Here is a 12,991-nt window from a genome sequence, read left to right on the forward strand (position 1 = left end):
TATTTTTACCTATTGCATTTATTACCACCTTCCTGCAGTAGCTGAGGAAGCATTCTCTCTCCCCTTTAAAAGATATCAAGAATTTTATGTCCAATCACCTTGTATAGATGCATGTGTCATTAGCCATTCGTCGTTTCACTCCATAAATGTCTACAATGAGGTATAGGCCTCCCCCAGAAATATCTATGGGGGGATATATCATAATAGCTACGCTTAGCAGGCGGGTTGACGATCGCAGTGTGGTGGCAGTGTGATATTATGGTACGCATAACACACTGCTGCATATCATTATAAAAATTGTTTGTAAGCAGTGGCGATTCTATGTAATCAATGCGAAAAGTGTGATTATATTAGAATGTATCCCGAGAATCGAACCTATGAACTACGATCGCAAGTCTCAGTTCTTCCTGATGAGCTTCAGATTCATCCAACGCACGCCCGTTACAATGTATAGGCCTCCTGCAAAGTTCGTTAAGATGACCGGTCTTGCACTGCCCGCCATCGCCTTCTCGTAACTAGTGGTGGGGTCTGAGAGCATATGATTCATGGTCAACGTAAGGCCTGCTCTTTACGATGAAGTTGCATGATGGCCGTTGGAGCCGAAAGGTTCTAGAGTGGTGACCACGAGCAGGTAGACACGGGGCGAGTAGGCTCCCTTCTAGGTAGACCGATGACAAAGATAAGGTCGCGAGGACGGGGCATGGTGGTGAAATTTGAGGTAGGCCCTCGCAGTCGGCGTCCATTGGCTTAAAAGAAGAAAGATAGATATTCACTAAGGAAGGTATTCCTTATAAGTATTTTAAAAACCCATGTTCAATTTCTTTTATCAATTTGTACATTAAAATTATTATTTTGATGTCATGTTTATTATAATTTATTTATTAATTAAGATAATACATCTGTTTACATTTATTGAACTTAAACAGGCGATATATATTTACATAAACGCAACGATCAATTAGAGATTCACGTCCAAAGAATACAGATAAAAAATAAATTAAGTATTAATTAAATTCAAAAAGTAAACGAGTTATAAGGCGAAAAGAATAAATGTATTTATTCAAAATCTATTCGTCATTGCAACTACATGACGTCCGCGACATTTATACTAAGATATCCAATAGGACCTTAACAAGGTCAACTTGACCTCCAAAGCTGCGCTTGCTGGTTTGTGCTCTCCACTCCGGAACATTAAGTCCGGAGCGATCGTTCTGCTGGCTATGTGACTTGCCCACTGCGACTGACACAATCCGCTGATCAAAACCCGTTAATTTCTTTGACGTATATCCTCATTTATAATTTAAATTCAAATTTAAAATACTTTTCTTTAAAACATGCATTTGCATGCGCTTATGAAATCTTCAATTACTTTAACATTATAAGTGAGCAACCACCAGCTCGGAACGATCTGTTGAGAAGTGCCGACCAGAAACAAAACTATCGGCATTTTTTTTAAATATACGTGTATATATTATTGTTTAAAATGATTATCAATTTAGTTGATAATTTCGGTTATTAGATCAGCAAGACGATAACAGATGGAGCCACTAGTTTTTTACCATGCCTGATGGTTTTCTTTTCCTACTAATATAAACCGTTTTTAACATAAAGTAGTTTTGTAGTTCACGGACTCCATGAACTTTTAATCGACGAAGCTGTAAAAGCTTCAGAACTAACATCATTAACATCTTCCAAACAATACAAAATACAAAACATTTGTTTTGTATTTGACAGTAAAAAGATGAGTGTCCACATCCGAAGCTGCAAATATAGCACAATAAAATACTCGAAGATATTCGTAAACAGTAGTATAATTAAACAAGATATCTCAGACCATTCTTTTTAGTTTTAAATCTAAACTCAATAGTATATTATTAAATAAATCTTATTATAGCATTCAATAGTTTTTAGTAGATCGAAATGTGTGAAGCCAGGTTTGTTGACACATTTACATGCTTAATATTATAATGTACACGTGAACAATTGTTAAATTTCATTTAAAATAGCAACTGTTGATGACGAAATTTATGCATTCTTAGTTTATTTTTATTTCTAGGGTTTATAATGTGTCTGTCGTTCTTCATTATGTAAGATACTAAAATAATGTCGCATAAATAATATGTTATTTTAATGTATTGCGCATCAGCCGTTAGAGTATTTTAAAAACATCTCTTGGAGAATCTCTAATTTTTAAATATAAATATCCCGGACTGGTCTTTTCTGTAAAATAAATAGATAATTAATTTCGGCAGTACTGCCCCGTAAGCGAGAACGAAATGGATATAACTAAAATATATAAGTCGAGCTGTATTAAAATATATATTTAAAATTTGGTAATTGTCTTACTTTTTTAATTACAAAGACAGCTAAGCTTATTTTGAACGCGAGAGTTGAGAGTTGAGGATTCAATTAAAGCCTATATTAAATGTCCAAATCGGTAATCCAATATCATAAATATATCTCTAGTATAGCCCCCTCCATGAATGAGTTAGCCAATGTGGCTCAGAATAAGGAACCACATTTCTGTGCCGTAAGTAACCAAAAAGTAAGTTAAACTTCGAGAAAGGGATCATTCGCCGAATCCAACTCCAATTAGCAGAGTTCGGGAACCTCCTAAATCTCTTTCTATCCAAAGTGCGGCAATGTCTGAAGACGAAGCTGTGATCAATGATGTTGCCTGTGATGATATAAGGATCCGAGACGTGGTCACTTACGACATGCATCATAAGAAAGCTCAATATCACCTAGAGTTAAAGAAAGGGTTTTATGGAGTTTCGCTGAGAGATCGGAACAGAAATGAGAGAGTCGGCAGAAGAATCATCACAGACGCAGTTCCAAAAATTGCACGTTTTAAGGTTCTCGAGCGACCACGATATGGTAGACGAGGCGTGGGCAGGCCCACTAGGTGATCCGACGACTTGTTCAGACCGCGGCAAGTCGCTGGGCGTGGTCAGCGCAGGACTGGAAGCTTATGACTTGCAGTGGTCGTCCATCGGCGGAATAGAATAAGAAGAAGTAAAGGCACAAATTAATCGCAGACTTTCGTCTTAACGTATAGAGGGATATTAGACCAGAAGATATTTCTCTAAGGCTGTTCAACTAAGTTGGATTGTACAATTAATAACTATCTTTATAATATTACATACATGTTTTCCAATAAATTATTTAACAAATATAAATAGACATGGTAATTTTCCGTTGAAATATCAGAATTCTGTTGTTGAACACGCTCCCATGCGTCCTCATATTGCTACCAAAAAAAACTTAATAGATCGACATCACGTGTTCAAAACTGGTCGGCGAGCCATCAAAATCAACTGTTATAAATCAAACAATAATTTTCATTAAACAATTTACATCGCTATGTTAATATATTCATCTATATGACATATAAATATGAATGTTTGTCCGTCTACTTGTACAATTTTTATTTTTTAGAGTACATCTAATAATACATACGAATATATACAGGATGATTGGTTATACGTGTAAAAGCTTTCAGAGGATTTGAATAAAAATCCTTTTCAATTAACGATACAATCTTTCCAAAATTAAATGATTTCATAAATAAAAGAAAACGTAATTTTGTGTAGGTAATAAGGAAAGAGGTTATCAAAATTAGGATTACTACATATTAAAATTAATTATTGTTTCCTATCTGTCCTATCTGTCTCTGCAGATTGTGTAGCACTAGAAGTTAGTAGTTAGTTGGATTCCAATAAAGTATCAAAATTATTGTAAATACATGACAACCGAGTATTTAACCTTTTAAATTTTTTACATCTATAAGTAAGGATAGTAAGGTCCAGGAGAGCAAAACGAAAGATATTGTGAAGGACAAAAGTAAAGAATGAAAGATATTGTGACGCGTGAAAGAGAGCGATAAATAAAGAAAAGACTGAAAAACTTATTGAACAATAAAGTCCCTGATCCCAAAAAGTTAGGAGTACGAGAGGCCCCCAATAGCGAGGGCCATAAAAAAAGTAAGGTCCAGAAAGATAGAAACATAATTTTTGTAATATATAATTATTTATTGGAACACATATTACACGCATACAGAGTGATTTTTAGTGTTTTAAAGAGAACAAAACGTCGGTCAATCAGTACGACGTGAAGTTTATTGACTAGCGCCATCTAGTAGGTCTTTAGAGAAATTGTCATTGTTCGCGCTCATAAATCGGAACGTGCTTTGAAGGGAATTTAACATCCCTTACAGTTAAATTTTATATTTAGTTGAACACAGGCAATAACCATACAGCTAACTTATATGTATTAACAAGTTGTCTAGCAATTTGATTCTAACGGAATTTATATTTGAATAAAAAAGACGAATTCCCAACAATAGTAAAACAGTTTGATATATTAACCAATTTTAATATGCACCAATTGTCGCTTTGGATGTGAGAACCACACAACTTTTCATTGTTCAATCGCCCAAGCATGATTTGCTTAGTCGTAGGAAAGGAAAACTATGCACCAATGTAAAAGACTAGTAGCGCCATCCATTATCGTCTAGCTGAACTAATATATACATTATTGATAAAAATCTTAAATCCATACAAACAGTAACAATATGTATTATTTATATAAGATCGTCCACTATGAACTCTTGAGTACGAACTTTGAGTAATAAATATTAGAATCTAATATATCTAATTAGTTCAGAAATGAGGAGATTCACAGAAGAACCAAGGTCACTGACGAAGCTTGAAGAATTGCTCGTGTGTGATAACCCATGACCGTAGGAGCAGAAAGATTCTGACGACCAAGAAATGGGAGATGCAGCTTGAACAGGTCCTCTCTAGGTAGACTGTCGATATAGTAGACGACATAGAAAGACCATTCATCGAAGTTAACTTTGGTGGATGTGATACCTTAGGAATTATGTTGAGAAATGAATGGAGATATCTAAAAGATATGTAAAGAATGTTAGAATTTTTAAATAAAGAAGAAGACATATTAAAAAATTAAACCTGAAAAAATTATACAACCTCTGTAAAATCAAGGTTCTATTCCACATTTCACACAAAACGGGGGACAAAGACTTTTGGGGGAGGTTTTTACTTTGCAATGAGCTTGTATCAGTTGGCTGATGAATGACGATGAATGCCTAGGAGTAAAATCACAGCCGGGGCCGCGTGGAAGTGTTAGTGTAATTATTAATTTGCAATAAATTAATCTGTTTTTAACATATGTTAAATATGCAATAGTTATAATATTTTTTTTTTTATTAATATACATTATACGAGAATATTGTAATTCTATACACAGCTATCGAAGTAAGAATAACTAAATTTTATGCAGCTTAGAGGAATGTATAACAAGCTATATATATGTTTATATCTAGTATTGACGTTATTTTTATTGCTATCATAATACAAGATTATCATCTATAACTATTACCAAAGTTTTTTTCTTTATGGTCACTGTTATAGGGGATCTCTCGTTCCCCTAACTTATTTTTGGGATAGGGATGTATTGCACAATGATTTTTTTCACTCCATCTCTCTCTCTCTCTCTCTCTCTGTCTCTTATCCTTCACAATTTCTATCATTCTCACAGCATTACATTATATTCATGCATTGCCTCCGATCCCTTACAATATTTCTTCAAATTTCAATCATATACATTTCCAATCAACTATTTTTACTTTTCTTTCCTTTATTTTTTCTGTTTTTTTGTTATTTTATACAAAACTGTTAATTTTTTTATTTTCTTTATAACAATTTCTTTTCAAAATTTTAAGTATTTCGATATATTACAATTCTTCAAACTTCAACGTCTTCGTGCACGGGTTTATTATGTCACTTAACACCTTGTAACAAAACCGGAAAGAGAAGGTAAGAGTAGGACCAATATTTAGCCACTTCCGCACATGCAGTGGTAGTCGTGCAACAAAGTGCACCGCCCGCCAGCCCGCTGATAAATGCGCATGCGGCAAACAATGCGAATTACACAACTACCACCGCTTAATCTCTCAACACGTGTTTCACCCCTCCATGGGGCATCTTCAGGAGTTATGTTACACCAATTAGTGTCACTCTGTGTTTGGCACAAATCGCATTTATCAGCGGGCTGGCGGGCGGTGCACTTTGTTGCACGACTACCACTGCATGTGCGGAAGTGGCTAAATATTGGTCCTTTTCTTACTTAGGATGGACTTCCGCAAAGTAACGCCTGATTCCATTAAATACGGAAAGAGAAAGAAAGTGTGGCGGTTCTCTTCTTTTTCCAAAAGAGTAGCGATGCTATCGCAAGCAAAGACCTTATCATTTGACGAAAATTTGTACAAAGTAAAGTCACTTGTTTCAGCCGATAGACACCCACTGCACATAGGCCACATTCAAAGATATATTTAGGGGGATATACCATTGGTAGATGACTTGGCGGTCGTAGTGTGGTAATGTGGTACGCAGAGGATACTGCTGTTCATCCTCTGGAAACTTGTTTATGAGCTTTGACAATCCTTGATACGCAAATCAATAATATTATTTGTTATATCACGAAATAAATGTTGGAATAGTTCAACTTGACAGAATCTATAATCAAATTTAACTTCTATAATACCATCATTCTTTTTAAAACTGTAATCGTTCTAAATACATCCTGATCTGAGAATAATCCTCAGCAAAGTCAGAAGGTTTTTATTTCTGTTCACTTTTCCCAAGCCGAGTTCCTTATGAGTCCTTTTGTCCAGTCCAGCTATAATCCGGAAAAAAAATGCAACTGATGGTGCCAATGCTATCGAGGAACCTTCTAGCTTATTTACTGTGAAAATTCTAGACCAAATGTATTGCATGGTTAACAATACCTGTCTAGAACAAAAAAAAAACAAAACACAAGTTTTTTCTTTTCTTTTTTTTTCTAACCTTTTTCTTTTGTTTCAGGAACTCCGCCAGTAGATTAAACGTGATAACGCCTATTTGTGCAATAGAAACTTTGTTGTTGTGAATATAAATGAAATTCGAGTTTATAACGATATATATTCAGTTAATTAAGTGTATGTTAAGTAGTCGATTTAAGTGTTAAGTTTGAAGAAGATATAATGGTGTTCTCGTTCAATCGTAAGTAAAGTTTAAGTTTAATGTTATTTTAAATACTGTTTGGATGGTTAATCATTATTACAGCCATTAGTAACTTTTTCAGTCACTAGTCATTATTTCAGTAATTAGTCATTATTTCAGTTAATAGTCATTATTTCCATTATTAGTCATTTCTTCAGTCATCAGACCTTATTTCAGTAATTAGTCATTGTTTCAGTCAATAGTCATTACTTCAATCATTAGTCACTATTTCAGTTAATAGTCATTATTTCCATTATTAGTCATTATTTCAGTCATCAGACCTTATTTCAGTTAATAGTCATTATTTCCATTATTAGTCATTATTTCAGTCATCAGACCTTATTTCAGTTAATAGTCATAATTTCCATTATTAGTTATTATTTCAGTCATTAGAACTCAGTAATTAGTCATTTGTCGTTGTCTGGAAGAAATTACTTCGTGTTATAAGACCACCCATAGCACCTTTTTCTTTACTGTAATGCAACTATGTATATTTTGTAGCGTGTACAGTAAATATTATTAACCAACCAAAAAAAAGTTTAAAAGTTGAAAATGTCCCATCTCTGTAAAGAGCTTACAATTAACTACCACATTTTTTTTTTGTTTAATATCTTTAATATAGCAGTCAGAGCAATTCATTTCAATATTTATCATTTAAAATATCCTTCATACTGTGATAAGATTTTTTTGTGAATTTTCGTTCAGTAACCTCTTATAAATTAGTTATGTGATGATTAAGTGAAATTACACGAAAATGAGAGGTACAAAGGAAGTACACAGGTATCAATTTTATGGATCTTAGACAAAGATATGACAAACTTATGTTCACTTCCATTGCAAACTTATACATCCCTTAAAGAGAAGCTTTTATAATGGCTCCGTACTTTTATACACAGTATATAAACACTTGAAAAATCATCCATATAATATTTCTAAGTAACCTCGTAAACCTTTATAATACTGAAGATATAGGCTTGCAGTCTATAGCCAATTTAAGTTAATGATATAACCATAACAAAATTAGAAAACACTTAAGTTATATCTGCACGTAAGTAATTATTTTGATTGGTCAATGTGAACACGGCTTTCTAATTGAATAAGGCGTGGCTAAGTTGACGATGTAAGTTAACAACTCAATGCGAATAGAAGATAAGTATCTTTATCGCTTGTCAATCGATGTTTTTATTTACGATCCTGAGCGTAAAATTATATTTTTTAAATGTAAAAAAACTAAGTGGCAGGGAACACTGCTTATGCAATCGATGTCCGAAGGTTCTCAAATGGCGACCACAAGCCGGTAGACGCGACGTGGACAGGACCTCCACTAGGTAGACAGATGACATGGTTAAGGTGGCAGCAAGTAGCTGAATGCGGGCAGCGGAGGCCTATGCCTGGTAGTGGGCGTCCATCGACTAAAAAGATGAAGTAGGAAAAGAACCAGATAGTATTATATATAAGGACTATAGTACTGCAGGACTCCCATTGTTGGACTTAGGTTGCTCTTTATAGGTTTTCAATAAGACCGGTTTGAAGTGGCCTGCACCCTGGGATAATCCTTTTAAAGTTGGTGGATATCCTGTTAAATTTGGTCTTTTTAACTATCTCTAATTTCTTTATTTTTGAACAATGTTTTTTCTGATAATCCTTTCAAAGTGGGTGGGTATCCTGTTGAACTTGCTCTTTTTTGACAATCTTTAATTTTTGAACAATATTTTGCAAATTTTCCGTTCAATGCAGACAGTGTTCGGTATCCAAGTTCTAAACGAATGCAATCACAGTAACTTTCCGTTGAAAAACATCCGCAATTTTTGACCGCAAAACCTTCGGGATTCCCCCATCCCGTCTCTCTCGCACGCTGTTTTCTAATGCGCTTAGAGCGAGACAACCTATCTGATTCACCGTTAACACGAGGCCCACTATGCTAAGTTATAATTTATGGCTCACTGTGGTTAACATTAAGTTATTTTGCTTAGATTCTATGACATTAAAACGTGTATGCAATTGTACGTGCTTAGGTAAACATAATTCTACTTAAGTTGACAAAGATTGGATAAAAAAGTCAAGTAACTGTTTTTAAAGTTTAAAATATTCAATTGTTTGGTAGTTTTGTTTTTTTTTCCTTTTACGTTTTGGTTTAAACAGACGGTCTTTGAACTTTTTGGTGGAAGCCCATGTCCCGTAGTTAACATGACTTGTTTATTAAAATTGCCCAGGAATAACTTAGGTAGAAGTTTGTCGTCTACGCCTTCTCAACAATTTCTAGTCGAAGATAATTTCCATCGAATACCAACAACCAAATTTGATATACCTTTATGGCATTTTAACCCATTGAAAAATGTTACCAACGTATTTCTTTAGTAAAATAATCCCTTGAAATACATTTTTTGGATCTAACTTGGTTCGCTGACCAAATGGCATTTGCAGACTTCACGAGTCCAAGAGGCAAGGCGCTAAGCGCTTTGCCTGCCACCTCTTTTAAGGCAGCAAAGCTCGATGGCCTCCTAGAAAGCCTCAGCACGGGTCGTTACATACTACAAAGTCGTCGTTTTAAGTTAGGATCGCCGTTATATTGGACCTCAATGTGATTCTAGGTTCCATCAACTTAGGTTCTTCTGCATTCTTCTCATATACAAAATATTTTTTTTTTAATTCTAAATTAATAATAGATTTCATCATATTATACATAGCTTACTTAACAATGCATATCGTATGGACATTTTATGGTGATTCACAAGAATATTTTTTTAGCTTCTTTACTTGCCTGTCACGTTTCTATTACGATCACAGTATGATACGTTACAGTAGATTCCTTCTTAATTCAAATTAAAAAAATTAAAACGGTTTTTAAAATTAGAATATATATTTATGTATTATTATTCTGGTAAGCGAGTGAAATGGATTTTTGTAATGATTCTGTTTGGGTATTTAATCGAGCTTGTGTTGCTGTGTGGAGTTAAGTTTAGGGTCAATCGTCCCAAGCCAAGTTCCCCTCGTGGGAGCCCGTATGCTTAGTCACCCCATGGAGCGTTCAACTAAGTGATTTAAGAGCTTTGCGGATCCCGGGAGCCCTCGACCTTCCCAACTTTAAAAGAGGTCTTAGACTAGGCGTACTCTTGCATCCTGGAACCACAAACTCGCGTAATCAAATTCGTAGTAGGAAAAGTAAAATAAAGTATGGAAAGGAATGATAGAAAACGTTAGACTCTGTGATTAGCACTAATCGGTGTAACATAACTCCTGAAGATGTCCCGTGGAGTGCCCCGCATTTGTCAGCGGGCTGGCGGGCGGTGCACTTTGTTGCACGACTACCACTGCATGTGCGGAAGTGGCTAAATATTGGTCCTTTTCTTACTTATAAAACGTTACGTATAAAAGACTGAAGTGTGAAAGATGCTTGAAGGATAAAAAATTAGAACGAAAATAAAAATCTATTGAAAATATTGTCCTTGCGTACCCAATACAAAGGTTGTTTCTACAGTAAAAAGAAGAATAATACTCTTTGGGTAGCAGTGAAAATCCGGTACCAAAAAGTCATTCGAAAGCACGTATAACAAATCTCCGTTAGGGCCTTCAAGTTCCGGAGACGAGACCAGCAAGCGTACGACTTCACCCATAAGAAACCTTGTTAGGGTCATCGGAGTTCAATGTATAATAGTCGATGTCTTACGATTGAAACGTTGATGATAGTACAACAGAATTATAGGTCGACGTGGATAGGTTCCCTACTAAGTCGACCGATGACTTATTTCAGGTAGCAAGAAGTCGCTGAATACGGGTTTCGCTGCTCTTAAAGCGGAATTCAAATAAATTCCACTCTAGGATCCTACGCTACGATACCATTGCACGCACACGAATCAGGTTCGATTCGCGTCGCTTCTCAACACACTCTTACACTACGCTACAGTCACTACACTACAGGCACTACACTACACTACAGTCACACAGTACAGTCACTATACTACAGTACAGTCGCACAGTAAAGCCACTATACTACAGTACAGTCTCACAGTACAGTCACTGCACTACAGTACAGTCACTACACTACAATTACTGTACTACAGTCACTACAATTCAGTAACTAAACGACTGTCACTACACTACAGGCATTACGCTACACTACAGTCACATAGTACAGTCACACAGTACAGTAACTACATCACAGACATTGCACTACAGTCATTACACTACAAGCACTACTTTACAGTCACTGCACTACAAGCCCTACACTACAGTCACTATACTACAGTCACTACGCTACAGTCACCACATACAAATTGTAACTGTAATACGATCTGCCAGAGTAAAGTTTTTAGCCCGTGGACATCCTGTTTCCGCAAGCCTTTCAACGTAACGTCATACATCGCATCGTGTATGAAGGCAGCGCATGGCCGGTCATCATTGCGATCTCTGTGTGTATCTATCAGCTTTTAAGATGATCACTTTTTGTGATGTTTTTTTGTGAATCAATTGTTAACAATGATGTTTTTGCAATAACCTTTTTTTTTTTTAATTTTTTTAAATGCCGAAGTGAAGTATGTAAACGGCCTTCGAAAGATATTACCGCATACCTATAATTAAAAAGTTAGGAATTTAAATTGTAAAAACGTGCGAAAACATTTCGATAAATGCTCATGTTTTTGTATAAAAACATCTTACATCTTTAATAGTTATATTGGACGCTGTAAGAAGATTCACATTTTGCTATTTACAATACGATGTGAAATATCTGATTTCTGATTTTTTAAATTAATTTCATGTGAAATTAATAATCCTGTCCTTGTGAGACTTTGTATAAAAATAATTATGACATCTGTTTGGTATAAAAAATATGTAACCTCTTTTTGTTTTAATAAATTACATCGGCACAGAGTTAGTTGTGATTTGTTGAATCGACGTAGTTGTCAAATCTCTGATAGTGTTGACGCTGTCAGTTGAACAGGCCAGCGGTGAGCAACCTTTTTTTTGTAATAAATATGCCAATTTATTTTTTTTAATTTTCGACGGAACACACGTAATGTATGTAATAATAATTAACAAAATTATATTTGTAATAAACATTAGAATAAACAAGTATAAAAATTTTAATGCAAAATAAAAATAAACAATATAAGATCGGAAAAACAAAAACTATTGAAAATTTATATTAAAAATTTTGCACAGTTTTCCTTTTTTTGTGGTTTTTATTAATTAATAGTTTCGTTTTAGCATGTACTGTCATTTTATTATAATTAATTTTATAACAATATATTGATGACAGATAGCTGAAAAAATAAATTCATTTTTAGAAAGGCGTGGTGTGGTCGCATAAATATGTTTAACGGGCCACGTGTTGTTAGAATGGAAATAGATGATTTTTCGAAATAGTCCTTAAATTATTAAAAACCCTAAATATTTATTTGAAACCGTACCACACTACCTATGCGACGTTTTGTCAGTCGTGCGAAAGAGATAACGCTCTACGAAGCCTAAATTAGCCGATCGTCTCTTTCCAAAGGTCGATGTGCAATATTTATTGCCGGGTAATGTAGCTCATTCGCTTTAAAATAATACGACTTCGGTTTATTTTTCATATTTTACTATTGAGCATTAAACTTACTAAAGGTTAAATCCTCTCATTCACAATCAACCAGCTATCTCTAATTACAGATAATAGTAATTGCAGTCCGTCAGCGCTTTGGTTGAAATGACCACAGCAATACTATAAACCGAATGCAAAAAATCTCTTTGATTATCCGCCATTTTGAAAAAAATGGCGCGTGTTTAATTCCAATACATAGATATTGACAGAATAAATAATGAAATATTTGCACGCTACATACATATCGTTTGAAATATTTAATTATGCAATATGTTATATTTGTTTTGGCTTGAAGGTCATAATATCTTACTAAGTTCTGGTCAGTAACAAAAAAAATGTTAAACCGGAC

The 12,991-nt window shown here is 34.7% G+C and overlaps 1 protein-coding gene across 1 annotated transcript in view; it reads left to right on the forward strand.

Annotated features, from left to right (window-relative positions):
- The window catches only part of LOC137922636 (scavenger receptor class B member 1-like), a 102,794-nt gene that overhangs the window by 11,479 nt on the left and 78,324 nt on the right, over window positions 1–12,991 (forward strand). The window contains exon 2 of the mRNA XM_068765629.1: window positions 6,888–7,064. Within this exon, the coding sequence (XP_068621730.1) occupies window positions 7,046–7,064 (19 nt within the window). The 5' untranslated portion in view covers window positions 6,888–7,045. The remainder of the gene's footprint in view (window positions 1–6,887; window positions 7,065–12,991) is intronic.

Source organism: Battus philenor, unplaced genomic scaffold (genome assembly GCF_028537555.1).
Source record: "Battus philenor isolate CCGP_79_NKW_IND1 unplaced genomic scaffold, ilBatPhil1.0.hap1 SCAF_20, whole genome shotgun sequence".
NCBI classification, from domain to species: Eukaryota; Metazoa; Arthropoda; class Insecta; order Lepidoptera; family Papilionidae; genus Battus; species Battus philenor.